Consider the following 26,605-nt stretch of genomic DNA (forward strand, 5'->3'; position numbering starts at 1 on the left):
TGTGAAGATGTGTCACCAATTCCATGTTTTGATTGGTCAAAAATCTACTGCTTAATTACCCACACACTATTCAAAACTTTAACATTTTGTTAGGTGTAATTGAGAATTTTTTCGTTCTAGTCGTTTTGGCATTCAATAATCACTATATCAATACGTAAAATTAAGAGTAAACAAAACAAAAGAAGAAGAAAAAAAAAACAACTTAAAAACGGCAAGGGGGAGGGGGGGGGGGTCGAGCCACACATAACATCAATAACAGACAGAGGGGTGTTTATAACGTATCAGTCTCCTTCATCCCTCTGGTTTATACTTATGTAGTTCAATAGCCTAACTTGTACATGATTTTTAAGGCATTTCACACGTCCCTTTCTCGACCTTCATTCCTTACTAAACATAAAAAAGAAGGGATGGGAAGCATCCATAAAGATGCAAAATCCTTGTTTTATACAAACGAACTAAAATAAAGGAAACAGCACATCTCCAAAGTCTTTGTTTGGCCATGTCCAACGACATTCTTCATTCTACAGTCACCTCTGCATATCATGGGAACATCGTCTAAATTTAGTAACATCAATCCAAAAGCAATCATGATTGAAGAAGTAAAATGATTGTCGAGCTTGCAACCGAAGCCTTGCCTCCACGCATGCGCGTGTTGATTGTAGGTACGCGCCTCAGCCGTTAGACTGTCACAGCCCCTCCGATGCTCGGTACGGATTTCCACTAATGAAAGGTACAAATTTGGATTGTTTTGTCATGAGATACTATCTCTGTTTATTTCAACTTACATTCTTGTCAAAATTATGGATACCAACGAGTATGTTGTGCTCTTATCTCAAGTTTGAATGAAAGTTGTGTCATAAATTTGGTGGTTTTTCATTCGATTTTCACTGCGAGTCTTGTGGCTGTGCGGGATCGGTTTATTCAGATTATTGAAATCGTTCGCATGACATGGAGTTCGGATTGAGTTGCCAGCTTCGATTAATGAATGCTGTTATACTTAGGTAATCTCTACATTTGAATTGAATGTTTCTTATTACCTAAAATTATAGTATTATTAAACAGATAAAAGGTAACGAACGTTATTTCACAGGAGTTAAATAATCTTTGGGACGATCCCTCGGCTACGGATTCAACATCACGTGATCCCATCAACCGCACAAGCGGAGGTCTCTGTTGCAGATGGAATTGTCTCATATTTTAATTTTAGTTTGCGTTTTCCTTCATTATATACAGCATTGTGTTTAAAAGATTCGAGACAAAAACTTAAATGTAGTGTTTTTCTCGCTTAAATAGTTTTTATGAGTGAAAAGATACCTGTAATATTAAGGGTGGAAATTTTGCGTCAAGAGTTGTCTGCCCTTCCCCCCCCTCCAAATTTTAATTTCTTCATTTAATGCTATTTTAAAAATTTTAATTGTTAACATATTTTGGAAGAGAGGCTCTTGATTTATAAATTAAACCGTTCAATTCGCCATTTTCATTTTTCTGACTGTTAAATGATGCCATTATTAATTTAAAAAAATTTTTTTTTTAAACACGGATTAGCCAAATAAATCGACCCAGAACACCGCTTATAATGAAACCGTGGGATAGGGACATCTGCGTAGGCGGTACTCTTATTATTTTGGTGTCATAAGTGACATTTAAAAAAATATGCAGTTCATTATTTTTAAAATATATTTATTGTGATTATAATAATAATAATAATAATAATAATAATAATAATAATAATAATAATTAATAATAATAATAATAATATAATAATAATAATAATAATGAAAATAATAATGATGATAATCATAATAGTAATAATAATAATAATAATAATTAATAACAATAATAATGATGATGATGAGAATAATTATAATTTCATACATAATAAAAACCCGCAGTAAGAATCATAATAAAATAATTTTATTGATATTAATAATGATGATGCTAATTATTGTTGTTATTGTTATTATGATACAACATATTACCTACAAAAATGTTGCTTTTGAATAATTTATAAACTATGTCTTCGAGTTTCTTAGATTTTAATTTTTATTGAATGCTGTCATTCAGTCCAACTGCATTTTTAAAGTTCAAATATCATCCTCATGGAGTGGTTTCTACATTTTGAAATTCAATTTTCAGAGCAATTTTTTAAATACGACCCAGAATAATAATTATATCTTTCCTCGGAATAACACAGGTAGTCGTCCCTTCCCCTCCACACCCCCCCCCCCCCCCCCCCCCCTTTTTTTTTTTTTCAAAGCAAGTAGATACTTTCTTTGGAATTAAAAAAAAGGCATGATAAAGATGTCACCGAGTATAACGACGTTGTAGTAACATTAATAATAATAATAATAATAATAATAATAATAATAATAATAATAATGATAATTATAATAATTAAGTGTTAAGAAATGGATGAATGAGAACAAACTGAAACTGAATGATGATAAGACGGAGGTGCTGTATGTGGGGAACAGGAAGTGGAAAAGTGAAACAGATTTGAAGTTGGGGGATGCCTCTATTCAAATTGTTGACAAAGTGAAAAACCTTGGCACATTCTTAGACTCTGGACTGTCGATGGAGCATCAGGTTAATAATTTGGTTAGATCTCTCTTTTTCCAACTAAAAAAGATTGCTTCCATTAGACGGTTCATATCTGAGGATGTGACCAAGCACCTGGTTGTGTCCCTCGTACTATCGAAATTGGATTATTGTAATGCTCTGTTGTTTGGCGTTTCGCAATACAATCTGAAACGTCTTCAGATTGTCCAAAACAGCGCTGCCAGACTAGTATTTATGAAGCGTAGGTGCGACTCTGCCGGACCTCTACTTCATGACCTGCATTGGCTGCCTGTTGAGAAAAGAATTAAATTCAAAGCTTGTGTTTTAGTGTATCGTTGTCTTGAAGGTACTGCCCCTTCCTACCTTTCAGAACTAATTGAAAGATATTCAAAACCCCGCCCCTTACGTTCGGCCAGTGATTCCACAAAACTAGTTGTCCCTCGAATTCGGAAAAATGCTGGAATGAGATCCTTTTCTCATTTCGGACCCTCTATTTGGAACGCCTTACCGCAGAGCATTCGTGAAAAAGAATCTTTGTCTATTTTTAAACGTTCGCTTAAAACATATTTGTTTCGATTTTAGTAGATGGTATGAGAAGCAAGATAGGTTTGGTTTGTGTTGTGTGTTGTGTTGTGTGTGTGTATGTGTGTGTGTGTGTGTGTGTGCTTGTGTGTGTGAATGAGTATGTTTCAGCCAAAGTAATTTGTAATTTAAGCGCTTAGAGTCTGGTGTCTCGGAGTTATAGCGCTATATAAGTTTTCAGCATTATTATTATTATAATAATAATAGTATAGTAGTGGTAGTAGTTAAATATATAATAATAATAATAATAATAATAATAATAATAATAATAATAATAATATAATAATAATAATAATAATAACAATAATCATCATCATCATCATCATCATAACGAAGCAAAAAAAATTAAAATTAGTAATGCTGATAGTTGTCCTCGGATCCGCGGAAATCCGCGATTTTTTAGTCAGGAGGAATTTTCCTCAATCAAATGTACTGGAAGTGTGGTGGAACAAATAGGTGCAGTTTCCCACTCACTAGAAGTTAGCTAGAGTATCAATGATAGTTTATCATCTCATTTTCTCTAAAAATGTGTGTATGTGTGGGGGGGGGGGGGGGGGGGTGAATGCTGTAAAAATAAAGGGTTCTTAAAGGCAATTTCGAAATTTTTCCTCCCTTTTCAGATTTTGGCACCATCAGCACATACTTGTATTTTAGGAAGAGAAAGAAAATAGTAAAATTTTGGATATTGTCAAGAGTACTAGATAAATGTCGCTGGATATTGTCCTTTGCATGTATTTTTCAACATTTCAGTCAAGTGGATTACATGAATGCCAGGGACTACAAACACACAGCATATGTATTGTATTTTCTTTGGACTCGAGAAATGCGCTTTTCAAAAACTAGCAACTGGCGAATACCGAAAGATTTTCTTAATTTGTTGTAGGTTTTAAAATAGTCGTCAACACTGAAAATGTATGGTAAATCTAAGCACCCCCCCGCCGCTTTTTTTCGTGTGATGTTTTTCTTCCTCTGAAATCAATATTGTTCTCAGAGATTTTGATTTTACTACATTGAATCATTCTCATTTTACTTTGATGTGGACTTAGGAATACCAATTATTTTCAATTTTTATCAAAATCAATTAGAGGGGGGGGGGGGGGGGGGTGCATGTCAACATACAAATATTATCCTGAGAGTCTGGTATCTGATGTTATCTAATCAAATTCCGAATTTAATAAATCAATAAACTATAGAATAGTAACGTGTCCATGTTGAATTTAAATGTCACCACAATTTTATGTATCATTAGGGAAACAACATGGGTGGGGATTTAGGCAGAGTTGTCGATGTCATAATTTATGTAGTGCTTTTTCTGCTTTCCATGTGATAACTTATGGTGTTTATCCTAAACCATTTTAGGATTAACATGGTTAGATTTAAACGAAGAAGCCATTGACGGCAGAAACAAATTTGTTGGCGACAACCTCTTTATTTTATTTATTTATTTATTTATTTATTGTTTCATTCATCTACAACAATAAAAGAACAAACTGAAACATTGTTCGTTTGTAAAGGCGCGCGGAATCTAATTACCCCCTTCCCGATGCATATCACGAAAAAGAAACAATTTTCAGAGACTTTCAGTTTCATGTATTCGTAATTTTCTGGAAACTTATCTGAAGTAAAATGTTTTTTTAAAAAAAGATATCCTGGCCCAATCACAGTGTTGCTGACTCCATAGACACAAAGGCTGACTCATATCAAGGTCATATTGCCAGTTTTTCAATCCCACAATGTTTTGAGACGCCCCCTTATTTTTCGGCATGCCTACATGATGTTCTCTGGTGTTTTCTGATGTGTGTAACTATTGGCCTCTCCCTTGTCTGGAGTAGTAATCGATTTTCGCAATTTAGTAATTTTAGAGGATAAACGTATGTTTAATTGGATTTATGCATTCTAAACTGAAATTACACGATGGTTGAAATTTATCTAATAGCGCGAAGAATTAAAAGCCTGAACCAGCTCAAATCTGTACACATTTGCGATTTGGGAGTCAATATCAATATGATATCGATATGGTTTGTACACCTCGCTTTTTCAAGCTAGAGCAACGAGACTGGGAGTATTTTTACTCTTGAGGTGGGTTTATTATGTTACCCCCGGAGAAAGATTTCGATTATGCGAAACTCTCGTAACTCGAAATGAATTGAAAACTTCTTTTTATCGGGAAATTAAGGTGTGGTTGAGGTATTTCTTTATTAGCAAGTAATCAATTTCCTCATTGAATGATTTGTTTGTAATTTGTATTACTATTTTTAAAATGTCGAGGATTCTTTGTTCATTGCGGGATCAACTTTCTTTTCACGTACAGCCACTGTATAGATGGGATGAGTGTGTAGTCTAGTGTCGTGCTTGTGACGGAGCATACTTTTTTTTCGCATTCTCTTTATTTACAAGTATATAAGCAACCTTGTTGGTTGTTTGTTTTGATTTTTGAAATATGTTATAGATGAAGCTGGAATCTGCGAGTTTTTAATAATCGTGAAGACCTTAAGGTCCAAAGAGCTGTATAGTATAATATAGTATACTTTAGTATACTATAGTATAGTCAAGGGCACCTACCTAGTTATTGTCTAGTTTATATTTACAGTCAGTAGTTAAGTGTAATTATAATCAGTAATAATTCATAATAAAAAGGATCGGAACGGAGTTGGACAATCGAAATGACCCACTACGACATGAAGACCTCCAGTGGTTCAGTTTCAGTGTAATTGATTATTTTGTTGTCGACTGTTTTCTTTTCTTTGAAATATGAAGTATGAGATAATATAGTATCTAATATTAGTAGCAGTAGTAGAAGTTGTAGTATTAGTATAGTATATTTTATTATTATTATTATTATTATTATTATTATTATTATTATTATTATTATTATTATTATTATTATTATTATTAAGTCGGTAATCATAATTTTTAATTTAGGGAAAATTACTTTTCTTATTTACTTTTTTTATAAACAGCATTTGGTTTTTAAAGCCTATTATAAGTTGTCATAGATTTGCATTACGTAGTAGGCTATATATGAATACCATAACCCGATGTGTACTCATTTGCTGGTCTTGATTTTTTATGGGCTCATTGTTGTAATGGACATACTCACAAACTAATGGCAAATGTTGTCCATTACGACAATGTTATATGAAGCCCATAATAAATGTTTGGTTATCAGGCATGCTAATATGTGCACCTACCCATAAACTTCTCAGGGAATTTAGAAAGTAAGGATTTTTGACTTGGCGCTATGTATCTTAATATTATTAATGTAAATTGTTCTTCTCAGTGGAGAGATTTGAGACATGTCTGACCAAGGCACCTGTGTCCTTGAAGTGAGTGAAAAGGCAAACGTGCAATCAATGACTTTGAACTCTGCTGACACCCCTCACCTCAATGGAGGCATCTTCCCAGTGAAAGATCATACTTCAGAGATTCTATCTGATGGAAATAATCCTGCAAAACACGATACAATTGTGGTGAAAAAATCATCTGAGGAGATACAAGATGAACATGCAGACATTAACTCTGACATTCCCAATGGGGGAGATGTTCCTGTGGAGAAAGACTGTGACAAAATTATCATGAATGGTCATGATAACGACATTCAGAGTGCCTCTGAAGATGTTGATAAACATGAAAGTAGTATGACAAACAGTGATGATCCCTCATCTCTGTCATCCGTGGCAAAATCTTCACTTAGCTTTATTCCATCATCACTATCTCCAACTCCAAGAAATTGTGATTTGTCCATCAATTATATTAGCCCAGATAAGACTGGTGAACTTCCTAGGCATTCTACTGACACCCAGTCTGTAAATAAAAGTGAGAAGAAATTGGATGGGTCACCCAGCACTGTAAATTCTGATATGAAAGATAAAATTTGTGAACCAGGTGTCCAAAGTCCTAACTCAGAAACAACACAAAAGCCGTCACAAAGCAATGAAAGTAAAATTTTATTGGATGATAAAAATTTTAGTTCACCCTCTTCCTCACCTAATAGAAAAGAAAATGAAAAACACTCATCAAGACCAGAGCATCCTTTTCCTGCTGCTGTTGATCAAACTTCATCGTGTCAAAATGCTGTTTTTGAATCAAAAGAGTATCAGCCATCGTTAGACAATTTCTCATCAAAAACTCCACATTCCACATCCACGAATAAATCATTTTCAGAAAACAAATCATCCGAAGACCAATCCTCATATACTGCTACTTCACCATCAGTCAAGTCTCCCGTGGAAGATGGTGTCTTGGTGTCTGGGGAAAGTGCAGAAAGTGAAGATGTAATGGAGGACATGAAGACAAACGATGCTGAACAGAATGTGATTTGTAAGTAGATGATGCATATGTTGTTTTTCGATTGGAATGGAAAGCCCGTCTGGATCTTTGTTTGAATCTGGCAAGCATGAGCATGATTTGTGATTGGTTGGGTTCGAATGAATTGAATGCAATTTGTTGTTATTATTAGATATATGGGCCATATGCGTGTTATGAAATAGCAGGGTTTATAAGCAGACCGAAGGTTGTTTGCCACATCAGCATTGAGAGAGAGAGAGAGAGAGAGAGAGAGAGAGAAGGGGGGGGGGGGTACCATGTGACCTTAAGTTTAGTTAAGAATGTCCTCATGTTCTATTTAAAACAAATTTAATGTTCAAATTAATTGTCTTTGCTGGGTGGGGTTCCTGACCCCCAGAGTAGGAATGGGGGTACTGACTATGTTTTCTATTCCCTGTATCTGTTGTCCAACATGCTTTCTGTCTTTGTCTTGGAATGAGATTTTGATTTCTTGGTTTTGTCCTGGTCCTGGCCGGATACCCTAGCTGAGAGGGAAACAATCAAATGTGTAGTTAGTTTTGGGAGATGATATTTTTTTCCTTGTAAATCATCTCTCTGTTATGAACTGTATTATGTTTTGTTTACGTATTATATATGATTTGTAAACATTTGAGTGTATTTCTCTTAGTGGGGACCTGTGTTGGTGTATGGATGAAACTTTTAGGTGATCGTAAAGTACTTTGATAGTGTGCTCTTGAAATCTGCATCTGTTTCTTATTTGAACCAATTCCCCTATGTCTTACCTTTTCTTGGGTGCTTTAATTGTAATTCTAGAACTTTTTACTATCCCATTTTCTTCCTTTTTACTGGCGCTGATATGACATTAATGTGTTGCAAGCGCTGTATAACCCTTAATAAATAAACAAAAACAATGTTCTGTTTAAAACAAATTTCATGTTCAAATTAATTGTCTTTGCTGTTGTAACCTTTGTTACTATCATCAATGATGAATAAATAGATGTTTATGAGTTCATCTCTTACTTTTTTTTATGTCTTGAAGCATCCAAAGGCTCGTGTAGTTGGTGTGTATTCAGATGTTTTGTCAACATCATTTTATATAATTACTTTATATCAGTTCATCAGAGATGAATTGAGGAGGATTTTCATATTAAAGTTTTACTTACGACAAGTGTATGAAGTTATTTTGAAGTCATCATTTACTCATTCAACTATTCATTGTTTTAATTTTCAGGTCAGGATTCACCAGAAGTGTCAGTTGTGTCATGCAACAGTAAAGATGTAGGAAGTCGAATATCTCTTCTTGAATTTAATCCTGGAACTGGTACTTCCTTGCCCGGTACAAATAAAATTTCAAAATTCATAAGTCATTCTTTGAACGTAGACAATAATGTTCTTGAAACTCCTGATGAAAAAGGTCAGGCTGAACTGATGGAAGAAGATTTGAACCAATCAGGAGTTTTAGATAAAGTAGAGGAACCTTCTTGTGATGTAAATATGTGTTTTTCTGATTCAGTGGTGCTTGAAGTGAAGGATGGAGTTGTTGGTGATGCTGCAGAAGAAATGGATCAACAAACTGATGCGTTGTTGGATGCAGAAAATATAGATTGTGTTGATAAAGAGAGAGACAATTCCAGTGGTGATTTAGATGATGATAGAGGTGACAATCTTGGACCAACCTTTTCCATTTCTTCTGTTGAAGGAGCTAAAAATGATTTTTCTCCCAGCAAAAATGAACAAGACAGTTGTGATGATGCTGAAATAAGATTAGTTTCTGTGTGTAGCGTTGTTGATGATGGTGATGGAGATTTAAATCTTAATAATGTGGGTGTGGGTAGTAATGATGGAAACAACGGAGGTGATGGAGATGTTACTGTAACCCCAGACAATCAAGATGTAAATAGAAGTGGTGATTGTATAAATGTGAATTCTGGAAACAAAAACGACGTTGAAAGTGTAAATATGAATCCTGAAGTTGTGGATGGATGTGATGGAGATTTAAATGGAGACATTGAAGATACAAATAGAGGTGATCAAATTGTAAATATGCATGTTGAGGATGTGAATGGAGGTGATGAGGATTTAAATGCAGATGTTGAAGATAATAATGGAAGTGATAAAAGTGCAAATATGAACGTTGAGGGTGTAAATGAGGATAATGGAGACATAAATACAAACGTTGAAGATATGAATGGAGGTGACAAAGATGTAAATAGAGAAGATTTAGTTGTAATTAGTGGTGACAAATGTTTAAACAAAGGTGATATATGTGTAAATAATGATGATGGAAATTTAAACACAGCTGTTAATGACGGTTCTTGTATTACTAAAGGGAGTGGAGAGAGAGATGCAGGTGATAAAGTGGTCTTTGAAGAGATTCCCAAATCAGAAGCCTGTGGGAATTTAGATGCTCCAAAAGCGATGGCCTTGAGTGACGAAAACAGCATGGACAAAATGAAAGTGACCTCGAGCAATGAAAGCTCCAAGTCCAAAGAAAACATGCCTCAGTCTGAGAATTCTGCGCATTCAAAGCCCATAGTTAAAGAATCTGTGCAGGGGTCAGTTAAAGTTCAAAGTTCATCGACTGGTACCAGTAAGGTCAATGTTTCAGAAGAATGCCTTATGATGGAGCTAGAGAGTGAGAGTGCAATTTCCAAATGTGACACGGATGTTGAAAACAATGATGTCATCACAATGGACATTGATGATGAGAATGATGCACCGATGAAGAATAATGAAACTCTGAGCTCTGGGAAAGTGATTGATTCAGACGCACCTGAAAAAAGAATTGATGAAACCGAGGGGAAAAACTTGCCTAAGGTTGAAGATGTGAAGGATGAGCAAACAGAAGTGTCAAAGACGGACACAACACAGTTAGAAGATTCTAAATGTCCTGAACCCAAAAAAGAAGATAACAAAGACGTTGAGACAATGAGAGATATGACTGGTTCAACTGAGAAGACAGTTGAAGACAATTCTAAAAAAATATGCTTTAAAGATATTTTGAAATCAAATAAAATTGAAATAACTGTTAGAAAAAAGGAGGAAATGCCACCAGGAGATGATGTCGTCATAATTCTTGATGAAACTGATGAAGACGCAAGTTCATCGAAAACTACTACTAATACAACTCCTGTTAATGAAATAAAGGAAAACAGCAATAATAATTGCAGCACTAGTCACTCTGAATCAGGGAATTCTTCGAAAACTGTGGAAATTTCAAGGTCAGCTAATGAGGTAGCAAGGAAGCGTAGTATTTCATCGGATGAAAATGCAAATTCTTCTTCGCCCAAAAGAAGCCGCCTAGATTCAGCAACAAAGACAGTTGAAAAGGTTGATACTAAAAAGGTTGATGATGTCACAGTGATATTGATGGATTCTGATAAGGAGGATGACGACACTGTTATGAAGGAGACAGATAAGCCAAAGAAACCAGTCAAGGAAGGGGCCTCACCTGCAGTCAAACCTGGCATGACATTAACCAGTGAGGTATGGAATCGCATTTTTAAAAATAAACATTTGTTTTTATTATAAATTATTTTTAACAAGACATTTCCTGCTCTTTCATTTTTTAAATTTTCTTGACTTGGTAAATCAAAAGAATTGAATTTATTAACCCTGTATCAACTATGCTTTTCTGATTAAACCTGACCATTTTCACCATGAAAGGGGTCAATGCATTGCGACGGAGGCTTCACTGAAACCAGAGTCCTGGGTGGTGTCTTTTGACCTCCCATGGTGGGTGGGAAGTCACTTGCTGTGTCTTCTCCTGTTATCTGAGTTGCTTTCTGTCTTTGTCTTGGACAGGGATTACTTGGTTTTGTCCTAGCCCTTGTCGGAGTCCTTGGCTTGGAGGGAGACAGTCAAATGTACAATGTTAGTTTTGGTAAATGTGATTTTTTCTCCTTGTAAGTCACCTCTCTGTTAGATGTATTTTTCTTTGTTTCGAACATATCTTAAACATTTAAGTGTGTTCCTCTAGGTGGGATCATGTGCTGATGTCTGAATGAGACTTTTAGGTGGTCTCAAACTTAGTACATTGATGGTATACTCTTGGAATCAACATCTGTTCCCTATTTGAAAAATTCCTCCTTTAACCTTTTCTTGGGTGCTTTAATTGTAATTCTAGAATTTTTTGACTATCCAATTTTCTTCCTTTCTACTGGGCTGATATGACCTAAATGAAGAAGTTGCAACCACAGTAAAACACTTGAAAAAAACAAAACAAAAACCAGATTCATGTCGCGGTTAGTCTCGAATGAAAACTATTGAACCCCACCTGTAAAGGGTAAAAAATCATTGTCGTATGACCTTTCTCTTGAGATAATGTTTTAAATTTTCAGGTTTTTATTTATTTTTTTATTTTTTTTTGGGGGGATTTATTTTTTGAAAAGCAAAATGCATTTATCTATTACAAAATCTTTATAAATATGCATTGAAAACTACAGTTTTGACATTAACTTTATTGTATTATAGAGTTTCCAACACCTGACTTCTCCCTTTCTTGTGTCATTACTTACCAATTACCAGTAAATAAATTATATTTTTATTATCCCCTGGACATGCAGGTCCTTCGTAGTTATATAATGGGCAGTATCAAGGCAGCAATATGGTCTCACAAGTTGAAGAAGACTATTGAACTAGAGGAACGCATGTCCAAGATGGAGGCAGCCAGCACTTTGTGGAAAGAGAGTGGGAAGCAACTGGAAAAGTCTGTTGAAGAACTCACCAAATTTTCCAAGGAGATTGACAAAAGGAAGGCAGAATCACAAAAGATGAAGGTAAAGTTAGATAAGGATTTTTGGGATGGTGGTGGTGGTGGTTTGAAGAGGGGGATGAATATGTATTTAACTTATTTTTGTTACAATTGTGATTCTTTCTCTTTTTAAAAAATCATAACAATAGGGGTATTTATCTTTGTTAAGATAACTGATAACACAAAAATACTTTGATTCTAGCCTCAAAAATCAATATTCAGGTTGTCAACTGGGCCCCAAGTTTACGTGCACAACTCCGAGCAACTACCAGAAGTAGAATATTCTTTAACAATTACTAGAGTTGCACCCCTTTTTTGTTAATCAATTTTATGGTATATGATAGACGAATGATTAGATTAACATACTGAAGCAAGCCATGACAAGATTTCTGGGTCTAGAGATGTGTAGGCTATGTGTATTCAGGCAAAACCATGTTATTTGTTGTTATCTCGACAAAGATTAATGACTAACAATATTGTTTTATAATAAAGATATAAACAGTAAAAGACCAATAGTAATAGGCTCTTCATCAGTGATATTTATATGCATCATCGTAAAAGAGGACTGAGCAATTTTTAAAAAAATGAATATGTAGCGCTTGAAAGATTTTAAGGACTGACCAGATTAATTTATAAATTGCGACCCATCTAGTCAAACTAGTAGTATTATGCAGAGTGAGTTAACTGCCAAAATCGAAATTTAAAATGAAAAAGATCGGGAATATGATATTTTGGGTTTATGCAGTTTATGGAACTGTATTAACTCTTTCAGCGCCATTAGCCGCTCTGTACAGCCAGAGCAGAATCTGTTTTACGGACCAATGGCCGCACAGTGCGGCCGGTCTTGAAAGGCAAAAATAATAATGTAATCCAATCCAACTTTCTACAAAAATTGAAAAAAAAAAATTTCTATAAATTGTACCAATGGTATCATTTCTTTCATCAAAACATTCAATTGGCCCTAGGGAGGTATTTTAATTGAGATTTTGCGCCAAATTTGATGTCGCTTTGTCTTAGCTTGTCATTCTCATGCTGCCTGAATCAGGTGTTAGCCATTTTGTGACGGAAATGCGATTATAACCTCAGTGCTTAAAGAGTTAACAAGAAATGAAGTGAATAGAGAAGTGTGAGGGGACAATAGGGGATAATAAACTTTTGCAGCGATTGGGAGTCCACTCCACTACCCAATTGTTATGGCACCTCCGTCCGGCCAAGTGGCCACATCTTGATACTTGAAAAGTGGCTTTTTTTTCTCCTTTTTATTTTTCTTTTTTCTTTAAAGTAGAGTGATGTATACTAAAGACAAATTCTTTCTCTTTTCCATTTTGCAGCAAGCACATAGCCGAAGTGTGGGGGTACAAGTAACGCCTATATCTGTTCCTGACAATGTAAGTATGAATGGTAATTGACATATGAAAGCTGAGCACTTAATGAAATTTAATTAGTAAAAAAAAAAAAAAAAAACGAAATTGCTAAAAAAATATTCAGTTGTTTTAGAAGGACACAAGGAAGAAAACTTTACTCTTAGTCTTAGGCAATGTCAGTAAACTAGTTTAAAATTATGCACAGTAAGACGTGGACGGCGGTTTGTATATCCCTTATTTAAATTAATTTTAGGTTACAATGTAAATTTTAACTTATAGTAAAACCTAGCCATACCACCAACTTCAATTTAATTTCAATCATAGACTGTATTGTATTCATGATAAAATTATGATTATTATACGGTACTTCTACTGAAAATTATTTGACCCCAGATGATGATCCAGCTAGGTGCCTTAATTGTATTAATCAAAACTATCCAGCATTACAATAACCAAATTTACATTATTATTATCATTATTACCTTTGGCTATGATTCTAAGGGTGGCAATTAGGTCCACAGAGGATCTATTCTGAGGAAGACCTGTTGGGTCTCTTAATTTGGGGTCTAATTTGCAGTCTATATTCTCTCCAGTAGTATTCTTTATCAAAAACTGTTAGAGAATAATATTAAAAGTTAATTGGCATGACAAAATTAGTAATGCAGATCTATGAGAAATGACAGGCCAAGAAGAAATAGAAGTGGAAATTAAGAGGAGGATATGGAGTTGGCTGGACCACACCTTGGCCTTGAGAAGACTTGCAATAAATATGACCAGGCAGGCTCTTATATGGAACCCACAAGGAACAGAGGGTGGTCTAGGAACAGCTGGAGGAGAGCTTTGATGCAGGATCTAAAAACTGAAGGCCTAACATGGAGGAAAGCTGAGAAGATGGCACAAATCCGGACAAGATGGAGAGGATTCGTCGATGGCCTATCCTCCAGTCAGAGTGAAGGGTCTAAATAAAGTATAAGTAATTTTTACCTTCACCACAACCATCATGAAAAATGCCTCATTTGTGACTTTGTTCTTTTGGCAATGATTACAAAGTGAACTCAATCCCAATTTCTTTCACAGCAGCGACTCCCTCACCAACCCACCAGACAAACCACTCAGCAAGGGAGGCAAACCAACCAGCCTGTCGCGCCCAAACAGTCTTCTGCTCCTTCTAACCCAACATCTTCCAACACACCACACCGCCTCCCTCCATCAGTACTACTCAACCACAATGGTGGGGGTCAAAAACCTGTGTCTGTGTCACCATCCGGCCCTACTTCTACTCCTACGATGGTAAGTGGTACTCATGCATATACTTATATGCAATACTTGTGCAGATAAAGAGGTGTGTCGTGATTATTTGAGATAACAAATGTCATGGCTGTACATGGTTATAAACTAAATGGTAAATAAAGCAAACAAATATAAAATAAAAATTTCTTCTATTTTACTTATATCTAGAAAACATATTGTAATTCCTTTGACATAACCTAGTTCATGGAAGAACATTTCGCTTTAGACATTGAACAAAAGAGGGACAGTAGTCAAAGCCGGGTTCAAACCTGGGATCTCCTGGTTTCAGTGTGATCCATCAACCATGTGTGGATTTTTCATGTCTTCTTTGAATTGGAGCTTATTATGATTATATCCAGATCGCACAGTATATAAATTGGATAAACACAGACACCCACCCCTACTCCATCTTGAAAGTGTGGCTAGACTTCTTGAACATTTTGGTATTTGTGAATCATTAAGTATCATATAAGTTAAGGAGAGGCACACAGAGAGAGTGAGAGAGATGGAATTGGTGTGTGAGAGGAGGGGAATATGTGAGAGAGATGGAGATGGAGTTGTGTGTGTGAGGAGGGATTAGAGAGATAGAGACTTGATTATGGACACAGGGACATCAATTAATAAAGATAGTAGCTGACGATATTTTTTCTGGTCCGCCGATGTCATTATAAGTAGAGTGGTTGCACTGTATATGGATTTTGATGTTAAAATTCTTTGAAACTTTTTTTTTTTTCTGTTGAAACTTAGACATGTCTCTTATCTTATATAATATATACTTTCTGGGACTACTCTACCAATTGTACAAAACTGACATTTTCTTAAATAGTCTTTTTTAAAAATTTTATTTTTTATTTATTCAATTTTTAAAATACAGGTTTCAAAATTAGTGATATCCTTCTGAAGCTGATTGGGCGCTGTGTTTTTTTTTTTTTTTTGTTTTTTGGGGTTTTTTTGTTTTGTTTGGGGAGGGGTTCTATTTTTTCTTCTTTTTTACAAAATCTATTTGAAAAAGTCACTTCAAAAATTTCATTGAGATTTTATCCATCTGCAGGCAAGACAATCTATCAGACCACAACTACAGCATCAAACAGGTGTTCGTCCTCAGGGAAATCCCATCACTCATTACAGCCCTTCAAATCCTGAACAAAATCAAGGAAGGCAAAGGTATAGACTCTACCATAACATGGGTTATGGGCCCAATAACCCACCCCCTCCATTTAATAATCATAACAGTCAACCCCGCCCAACAACTATCAATCACTCTCCCAATGCATCAGCAAGACCCAGCGGGCAATCTCGTCTGCCTTCTCCTGCCGTCAACAACTCTGGTGTTATCGATTTAACAGATGAAGATGATAACTCCAAAAGATCCAATCCTCAAAACAATACCTTTACTAATAATCCTGTCCCAAACAACAATATGAACAGGTCAAAAGTGGCAAATAGGGGAGGTAATGCCCCTCCAACTCAGCAAAATCAATATCGTCCTCCACAATCCGGTGTTAACAGCAGGACTACCAATATCTCCCAGCAGCAGCGCCATGGCGGCAATAACTTGCCCAACCCCAATGCTGGACCCAGGCCGGGCTATAACAATGCATCCAAACCTGTCAATGGGCCAACTGGGTTAACAAGAGCAAGAATAAATGGTGTTAGTGACACTCGTCAAACAAACAATACAGACAGCAATAGAGCAAATTCATCGGCCAAACCATCCCTTCCACCTAGTCCAAGTCTTCATAGTGTAAGTACTTTTCCTTCATTCAAAATTTTAAGTCAATACTTGAATAAAATACTTAATCAAATTAATTAATTTATTTATCTTTTCTACTTTTATCATTCTTTCATGTGAAGTAGATCTGTGTCAGGAAATGGTTTTATCGGGGCATCGCAAGATATAAAACATTTTTTGGGTTAGTATTTCGATTATCAAGCACTCAGTTTGCTGCGACACAAAAAATAAAGCAACAAGACCTTTCACTGTCTCACATTTTGTGTGTTCATGAAAGCTAGTTCCCTCAACCCTGATGCTGGACCCATTGGCCATGATTTTGTGTGTTCATGAAAGCTAGTTCCCTCAACCCTGATGCTGGACACATTGGCCATGATTTTGTGTGTTCATGAAAGCTAGTTCCCTCAACCCTGATGCTGGACACATTGGCCATGATTTTGTGTGTTCATGAAAGCTAGTTCCCTCAACCCTGATGCTGGACCCATTGGCCATGATTTTGTGTGTTCATGAAAGCTAGTTCCCTCAACCCTGATGCTGGACCCATTGGCCATGATTTTGTGTGTTCATGAAAGCTAGTTCCCTCAACCCTGATGCTGGACACATTGGCCATGATTTTGTGTGTTCATGAAAGCTAGTTCCCTCAACCCTGATGCTGGACCCATTGGCCATGATTTTGTGTGTTCATGAAAGCTAGTTCCCTCAACCCTGATGCTGGACCCATTGGCCATGATTTTGTGTGTTCATGAAAGCTAGTTCCCTCAACCCTGATGCTGGACACATTGGCCATGATTTTGTGTGTTCATGAAAGCTAGTTCCCTCAACCCTGATGCTGGACCCATTGGCCATGATTTTGTGTGTTCATGAAAGCTAGTTCCCTCAACCCTGATGCTGGACACATTGGCCATGATTTTGTGTGTTCATGAAAGCTAGTTCCCTCAACCCTGATGCTGGACACATTGGCCATGATTTTGTGTGTTCATGAAAGCTAGTTCCCTCAACCCTGATGCTGGACACATTGGCCATGATTTTGTGTGTTCATGAAAGCTAGTTCCCTCAACCCTGATGCTGGACACATTGGCCATGATTTTGTGTGTTCATGAAAGCTAGTTCCCTCAACCCTGATGCTGGACACATTGGCCATGATTTTAAATATGATTTTTTTTTAAAACAAACTTTCTAATGTGGCTTGGCCACAGATTCTTTAGATGCCTTTTCACATTTCCGCTAAAATTTAACTTTTTATGCTCAATTCTAAAATTATTTAATGACAGTCTTTGCTTTAATTTTTAATAAATATTATGTCTGATGATGGGGATCCTGATACTGATAGCTCAATTAGTGAAGCGCTCGCAAAGGGACCAAGTTCGTTCCAGGGTGAAACGGAGGATATTTTTTTTCTGACCCTCTTTTCACCCAGTAGTGATCTGATAGCTCGGTCTGTTAAATCTGGTGGAAAGTACCATGCAATAGACAAGTGACCTATCCAAAGGGTAGCAAGCAATTGCTATTATCCATTTCACTCTATGGGAACCGGGATAAACTCTTGACTCCATGGGCCTCATGACTCTGAAGGACTTCATAACTGACGTTGTTACCATGTCCGTATTACCATTTCAGAAACATCCAGCACCTTTTCCTACTGAGGCCAACAGTGTTTCTGCTCCAGGGAATGCCAAATTGAAACCACCAAAGCCATCTCTGAAAATCTCAAGGGTTGTCAAAGGTAGGATTTTCTCAATATTTCATTTCAGCTTGTAGTATTTGAGCACTTTTTCCTCCTCTTCTTCATATAAACCGTATAGCTTAGTCAGACTGAGCATTAATACCAATGCTGTATATCAGGAAAATAAAAAGAATGGTTTCTTCCTGATAGTTAATTATGCATTTTTAAAGATCTGAAAAAGTGTGTATGAAACAAGTGTCAAAGCGAGATGGGAAAATACCAACAAAAACACCCCAAAAATACCATCTCAAATTATCAGTCTTCCTTGACTGGGAATCGAACCTTAGATCTTCTGATTACCTGTCAGATGTGCTAATATTAATGGTAGAATCATTTTATAGGTATATGGTTTTACATTCTTCTGTCTTACACCGCTATTGTTAGGACTGACTAGAGTTATTGGCTGTGTAACAATTGGTTAGAGGTTAAAGAAAATACTCCTGGTGACTGTAAAGTACAGAAAGTTGGCGTACTAATACAATGCCTCAACAGTCTCCTGAAGTCAATACTTGAAGGAGAGATTAATGGGAAAAGAGGGAGAGGGAGACAACGAAAAGAGCTGGTTGGGAAACAACTAAAGAAATGACTGGGAGTTTGATGAACGACTGCTCGGAGACGGCGCTAGACAGAGAAACGTGGAAAACCATGGCGTCCAACCTCTATGAGAAGGAACCCCAAGCAATAATATATAAAAAACAAATGGTGTATTATAATGGAAAGTTTCTACAATGTTATTTATGGTCTATGCTCAAATTTGAGTTAAAATTAAAATTACTAATTTTGGTTCAGTGTACAGTTTTGGGAGTCTAAAGGAGGTATATATTATGTGTTGATAACAGTAAAAGCACCCAGGTTTTATCATTGACAGGCATTGTGTTGTCGTGGAACATGCCTCCCCTCACCAACACAGAGACAGTGTCGTCCTACCAGCTGTATGCATACCAAGAATCCTCAGGCATTCCAAGTTCGTCTTGTTGGAAGAAGGTATAGAAAATCTGTTTAAAATTATTTACTTTGGATGTTTTTTGTTGTTGTTTTTGTTGTTTTGTTATTTTTTTAGCGCTTGATTGTTGGAGTTGTTCAGTTACTGGAAATGAAAGTTTCTATGTGTGTTTTGTTTTGTTTTTTAAGTAAGGGGTGCTTTAAGCTTTTGTGATAGTGCTAACAGATAAATCTCTACCCTGGCTAGGTCAATATAATGATTGTTATGATGTATTTTCTGTATACGTAATCATAACTGTCAATTTCAATCCTATACCAAACCTGCCATGTAGACAAATTAAATTGATATTTATACAAACGTTTTAGAGCAAATTTGGCTAAATTCTGTATTTTTCCCTCCAGATTCGGATTTTTTAACCAGAATTTTGAAGAGCGATAAATATTGTGTTTTTACTCAGAAATAGTTATATGACCAAAGTAAACTACCGTATATTTGAATTATAAATTCCAAACCATGATAAAGTGTAATTCATAGAAATAAAAGTAAAAGTATTGCTTTATGGGATTAACAATGACTTCCATGTCATATCTTAAATCTTTTGATTTCATCATCCCCATTCCCAGGTGGGTGATGTAAAAGCCCTCCCTCTCCCCATGGCTTGCACCCTTACCCAGTTCCAAGAAGGCAACAAGTATCACTTTGCCGTCAGGGCCGTTGACAAGTATGGAAGGTTTGGAGAATACAGCGATCCGTCCAGCATCTACCTCCACCCAGAGAGGGCCACCAATAGTTAATAATTAATAATACATTTCTGCTAAGTTAAAATACTGTTGAATTACTTACTACTCACATCAATCAGGCCAAAAACTTCTTGTAAACTATTCAATCAATTCATTTATATTTATTCTTATGGGACTATCACAATCAAAGTCTCAGTCATGTTAGGTTTATGACATTTTCAATGTTCAGCCATTGGAGGATTAGAACTCTCTATTGTCACATCTATTATATGGTCCAATTTTCAACCATGTGTGAAGCCTATGCTTCATGTTAATTTGTCAGAAATTTTAAGGTCAACAGCACCCTACCTAGTGTGGAATTATATTTTACTTTCACTCATTTCAGCAGCTTTTGAAGCAATGTTTTTGTCGTTTTAGGCCTTCAGTAACTTCACTTTTGATTATCTGTCATTTTAGTCTATTGTTTGATTACAAATTACATTTGACTGATGTTACGGGTACAAAAGGAGGCCAGTATCTCTTCTTAGGGGGTTTGGTTCAATCTCTGCCCATTGCATGATCATTAACTTTTCTTCTTTATTGTATAATAATTTTTTTTCTTCCGAAAAATGCTTGAAATAGGAAGAATATGCATTTGTTGAAAAAAAATTCTTTCTCTTTTTAAAAGTTTAAAATGTGAAATCATTGATTTTCTGATCATTGGAATGGAAGATGGGTTTTGTTTTTTTGTTGTGTGTGTGTGACATTCCTAGTCTATATATCTGTATTGGTTTTACAAGTTTAACTTTGAAGGCATCTGTATACATTATTCTCTCGACAAAAAAAAATAGTTGGTTGTTTAATTTTAGTTTAATTTATTATGATTTATATTATTTTCTTTCAAATGAGAAATGAGAATCACTTTGATAACATGGCAAATACATTTAATGCGATCTGATTACCAAAAATAGAGAGATAATTTGACAAAATGTAGACGAAATGTAAATTTTAAGCATGGGTTAAAAGTTTAGGAGTACAACAGTAACTGTGTGAAGAAAGGCATTTTAATCTCTTCTTTGACAAACATCTTGATTTGTACATTTGTATACATTGATATTTTTACATTTTCCATTTTTGTTTTAGATTTAACCAATAATTTGTTCAATTTGAATGCAATTATTTTATTAAGTAAATTTCATGAAAGTTTCATGCAGCATAAGAAAAAGTTGGTTTTTTTTTTGGTTTTTCTTTTTTTGTTTTTTTTTCAAATTTATGACAGAATGAAAGTGAAAGTGTGATAGAAGTAGAGTAAGATGGAATATATTAATTAGCATTGTCGACATAATGTGTAAAAAACGAGAAAATTCAAAGTTGGAACTAAATTACAGGGAGAACTCACAAAGACAAAAAAGAGATTAAGACGGTGAGTGTCTTTGGGAGAGAAGTTGAACACTGCAAAAAAGCACTTCACTTCAAAGAGCTGGAACGACTTTAGAGGAAGCTTTGGATGACATACATCTAGTCAAGTCAAGTCAATGAGTGGAAAAAGAAATCGAAAGGAGAGAGAGGTTGTAGTGAGTGGATTTTCAATGACTTCAGTCCTAAACCAATCAACTCCATGAATGCATGCTTTCCTATTTTTAGGCCAAGATCACTCTTCAATCTACGATGTCTATAAACAAGGTTGCCAATTTTCTGTATATTTACGGAATTCAGTTTGTTGTTAACCCTCAGTATATTTTCCAATCACTTGCTAAACGGAAGTAAGTACCTTGTGTCTTTTTACTGGAGTTTAGCGATCAGAAAGGGATGGGTCTATGTGTTTGCGGAAAAGTTCAGTAAATTTTTGCCTCCTGAATTAGCAATCCTGTAAAAATATTGGTTAAAACTAACTGTTCCATGTTCATTGGACTGTCATATTGGTAGTTGGGCTATTGGAAATCCTTTCTAAGACCAAGATGAAAGGCAAAGACGTAGGATGTACAGTATCAGTACAACTACCCAAGGATGCAGAGATTCCGTTTCGACAAGTAATGGAATCAAGTAAATACTCGTATCTGAAACTAGATACTTCCATCAAAGTCCAAGTAGTGTTAGTAGTAGTTAGTTACCAGGAAGGCCCCAATCCTTGTTACCACTACCATCAGGGGGGGGGGGGGGGGGGGGAAGAGAGAGCTTGCCCTCAGACTTCCCTGTCCCCTTTTAAAAGTAAAAGCTCAGGTCAAGCATTTGGATTTTCCCCCAGACTGCAACTATAATATTTAATTACCACATAACAACAGGTCCCAATAGCTTAGTTGGTAGAGTACTTGTCTCACAGGTAAAGGGACTGAGATCGATCCTGGGTGCAGTAGTGCAGTCGAGATTTTTTCTGATCCCCCTGTCCACCCAGCAGTGATTTGGTAGCTGGGTCTGTTAGATCTGGTGGAAAGTACTTTGCGATAAACTAACGTCCTATTCAAAGGATAACAAGTAATTATCTGTTTTACGCTATAGAAACAGGGATAAACTCCGGCTCTATGAATGGGTCTAAAGTGCTCTGAAGGACTACTTTTTTTTTTTTTTAACAAACATGCAATCAAATTGGGTAAACCTGAACTGAAGACAGATAAACCAAAAATATTGCTCTCGTGAACCTAAAAATAGAGGCCTCCATACCACTACAATTTAAAGAGAAATAAAAAAGCTGATTGTGTTTACACCACCAAATTATTCTTATAAGGCCCCTGGGGCCAGAGTTTATTCAAGCTTTTTAACCATTCAATGATTATTATCAGTGAAAATCGCTTGTCACCCATTGGATAGGACGCCAGATACCTACTCCAGGCACGCCTACCACGACCATCCCGGAATTTCCGGATTTGTCCCGGAAATTTGTAAACAATGATGGCTGGCTGTCCCGGAAAATACAGGTTTATTTTTTGTCCCGAAAATTTAAAATAATTCTACCATTATACTACCACTGCATAACCACCCCTACAACTACCGCCACTACAACAATTACCACCACATCATCATCCCTACCACCACCACATTAACATCCCTACTATCAATACTACATTTACCGCCACATCATCATCCCCGCTATCACGACTCCAACTACGGCGACATCTTCATCCCTACCTCCACTACTAAAACACAACCAGCATATCATCACCCCTCCCATAACTACTACAATTACCACCACCACAGCATCATCCCTACCAAATACTACAACTACCACCACATCTTCATCCCTACCTCCAATACTAAAAACAGCTACCAGCATATCATCATCCCTACCACGACTACTACAATTTCAATTACCACCACCACATCATCATCCCTACCACAACTAATACTACAACTTCTATCACATCATTCCTACCACTACCACCATTACTATAACTACAACTCATCTTCCTGACCACCATACTATTACAACTCATCATCCCTACAACTACAACCACTACAACAACTACCACTACTACTACAGCGACTGCTATCACATCATCTTCCCTATCACTATCACCATTACTACAACAACTACCACCACATCATCTTCCCTACTACCACTACCTTCACCGCCGCGACACCATCACCCCTACCACCACTACTACAATGTGATGGAAAGGATTAAATTGAATACATTGACCACAAAACTATGGCCTGGCATTGTGTCCTTTAAAACTAATAATGAGTCAATAAAATGGAGATAAAGGGAGTAAATCTGACTCGTGAAACTCATGAATTTGAATGTGTTGTTCATTCATGAGTCAGATTTACTCCCTTTATCTTTATCTCCATTGTGTCCTTTAAATGCAATGCCATACTCGACTGAGATGTATACGAGTGCCTGGCCGAGTCCTAGCAATGAAAAGGAAACTCAACAGCTAACTTGTAAGGTATGACATGAAAATTGGCTCAATTTACCCTGATGATGGAATACATGTAGGTACGGAAAACCCAAATTTAGATTATATAATTGTTGTCTTTAAGTTGCATTCAATAGGTAGAACTTTTTTTTCTGATTAAAATGGTATAAAAATTATTAAAATTGGTTAAAAATTTAAAAAGATATGTTATTTCGAAATTTGTAGAAAATCGCCCAAATTTGGGCTGCTTTGAAAGCAACCTTTTGTCCGTTTTCAAAATGCCGTATTTTCGTAAATATTCAAGCCAGACCTCTGTAACATTCTAACAATACACATCTTTTTATAAACAATATGTGTATTTTTTTCCTGAGCTCAACTCTAAGTAAAAAAGAAATAATTTGCCCCCAAAGTAGCTGACAAAGCCAAAATTGTCAATTTCAACACGAAGTTTCGAAATATCAGCGATTGTGCCCCTTGCCTGAGCCGGCGTATGAGTGAAGTGAATACGGCAAATTTGTAGTTGTAGTTTCGTTTTCAGTTGGCTGGTGACCGCAAAGCTATAAATCTTGCTTTCGTATACATCATTTTAAAGCTGAGATTTTAAACTTTCTTTTGATACCAGAATCGTCCAAATTTTCAAATTTTTCTTAATTTTTTTATCAAATTAAAGTTTTTAACTTGAAACTTCAAACTTTGAAAAAGATCATAAAAATGCGAATCTGGTATCGAATGAAAGCTTGTTCAATTTTCTTTCTGATGCAGCCATTGGCGTTACTATTAATAGCGCTGACGCGAACAGCCGAGCGGAGAGAAAGAAAGACCGTCAGTTACGGTGTTCGAGTAGCGGAGCGCCGGTTCAAAAATCGGAGTTTAACCCTCTTCTTCAACTCAAAGCCATAAAATAACGACAAATCCTATGAAAAAAGCATAAACATTTTTTAAAATATGAAGATTTGAGATTTAATCTGATACCAAACACGTTTTATTTGACGGACTGAAAATGAGAAAAAGAGAGTGACGATTTGAGTTGAAATTCTCGGTTTGCCAATAAAGCCATGACTCGATAAGAGGGTTTGCCGTACCTAATACATGAAGCATGGAGCAACTCATTCCCCACGACTTGTGTGTGTGTGTGTGTGTGTGTGTGTGTGTGTGTGTTTATCAACCCTTTATAGGTAGTTTATTATTGTTACTTTTTCTCACAATTCCTTTCTTAATTCATCCAATTATATCTACTTTTCACTTATCAAAAGAGCAGTCACAGCAATAGATAAGAACTGGTGAGGATAGAAGATCAAAACGCAATTCAAACGGGGGGGGGGGGGGTTTGCGTGGTGAGTAGAGTAATGGATAATGTCAATGGGCCTTTCTAATTCTAAAGGTGCAGTTTTTGTTATTCCATCAGCACTTCTGGTAAATATCATAGGTGTAGTATTACTACTACTACTACTAGTAAACTGGCAAAAAAAAATTATTTTCATTTTGACCAGAATTTTTTAAAAAATAACAAACTTTACGCTGAATGATACAGAGGGATTCCGTATAAAGTCAACTCCAATATCAGGATTCCAGTGTATTGATAAATTAAGATAACATCCCATACCCGTCCAAAGATCTCTTAAGCAAGATTATTAAGGTTTAAACACAGAGTAGATAGGTTACCACAGAGGCTGCACTCCTTGATTTCCGTGTAATTGGGTCGCGCATCCGTTAAAGAATGTCACGCCGTATCGTATCGTCTTAGTTTGTCATAGTCTGTTTCCGTACTTTGTCTGTATTAATGCATTGGTTTTAACCACTTTACTCTGCTGCGTGCTTCTGTTATCGCTTTTGTATTCTCTTCACAACACGCATGAAAGATGGAATCCGAACATACTACACAAAATTTTCAAAAAACACGAAAAGACATATATAATTGAAAGTGGTGTAGTGATATAAATTGTACAAATTCAAGGATTCAATGTCCTTATTCGGCTTTCTTTTGGTTGCCTGCTACAAAATTAGGTATAAATAGGGATAGGCCATATTTCCTTATCAATGATGAAAAGCTATTTGTTCTGTTTGACCCCCCCCCCACCCACCCACCCACACACACACACACACACACACACACACACATTTGATGAAAAGCATTAGAAATAACCTTTAAAATAGTGGATTTGCAATGGACGGCAAAACTATTTTATGGAATCGTATCCAAATGTTCTACGAGAAAGATTTAAAATTTCCAATCCGAATGGCTCCAAAATTAACAAACAATACTATGCCACCATTTGCGGCTATGTGGTCTAGTGGTATGACACTCGCTTTCGGATCGTAAGGTCCTGGGTTCGAGCCTCGCTCGGCGCATAGTTGAGTCCTTGGAGAAGGCTCTTTACTCACCGAACTCAGGTGTAAAAAGGTACCTAGCCGTTTACAGCGTTGTCTCTGTCCGAAAAAATTGTAACATCGCCTAACGCGCCATGTCCCGTTCTAACTGTTAAATGTTGCTGTTGGCCACGGACCCCTTGTAAAGCGCTTTGAGCACAATTAGTGGATATTGCTCTAATATAAAAGCTCATATCAATGAAACAATATCCCGACCTAAAGGAGGGTGGACTAACGATACCATCACCTGCTCTGCAACATTGCCTCCAAATCGCTGAAATCGTATTTCGCGATGGAATCAACTCCTTGCGTGTTGCTACTGGCGTAAGGTTCAGGCTTGTCAAGAAAATGGTCGAGGCCACAATGGACATTCCACTTGACTGCAGGAGCGAGGAGAACTTCTCAACGAAATTCCTTTCATTGAACCTCTAC

General features: G+C 36.3%; 1 protein-coding gene across 6 annotated transcripts; it reads left to right on the top strand.

Annotated features, from left to right (window-relative positions):
- Window positions 1–244: 244 nt before the first annotated feature.
- Window positions 245–21,177, top strand: LOC144972406 (uncharacterized). Of its 6 annotated transcripts, none has more exons than XM_078913565.1 (10): window positions 245–730; window positions 7,306–7,461; window positions 8,660–10,914; window positions 11,994–12,206; window positions 13,513–13,569; window positions 14,623–14,835; window positions 15,887–16,579; window positions 18,185–18,290; window positions 19,159–19,274; window positions 19,857–21,177. In XM_078913565.1, exons 1-10 carry the CDS (start codon window positions 724–726, stop codon window positions 20,025–20,027), a joined length of 3,987 nt encoding a protein of 1,328 aa, XP_078769691.1. In that variant the 5' UTR covers window positions 245–723; the 3' UTR covers window positions 20,028–21,177. The 6 variants fall into 6 exon arrangements, with proteins under 6 accessions (XP_078769691.1, XP_078769685.1, XP_078769686.1 ...); XM_078913559.1 differs by having other exon boundaries at window positions 600–730; window positions 6,422–7,461; XM_078913560.1 differs by having other exon boundaries at window positions 655–1,001; window positions 6,422–7,461.
- The last annotated feature ends 5,428 nt before the right edge of the window (window positions 21,178–26,605 follow it).

This window comes from Berghia stephanieae, chromosome 5 (genome assembly GCF_034508935.2).
Source record: "Berghia stephanieae isolate SIO BIC M18660-M18661 chromosome 5, UCSD_Bste_1.3, whole genome shotgun sequence".
NCBI lineage: Eukaryota > Metazoa > Mollusca > Gastropoda > Nudibranchia > Aeolidiidae > Berghia > Berghia stephanieae.

Bases quoted from the DNA above. Each gene is read 5' to 3' on its own strand.
- LOC144972406 (XM_078913559.1), top strand. From the start codon at position 6,438: ATGTCTGACCAAGGCACCTGTGTCCTTGAAGTGAGTGAAAAGGCAAAC. The intron at 16,580-18,184 runs GTAAGTACTTTT...TTACCATTTCAG, and splicing joins CTAGTCCAAGTCTTCATAGT to AAACATCCAGCACCTTTTCC. The intron at 19,275-19,856 runs GTATAGAAAATC...CCCCATTCCCAG, and splicing joins GTTCGTCTTGTTGGAAGAAG to GTGGGTGATGTAAAAGCCCT.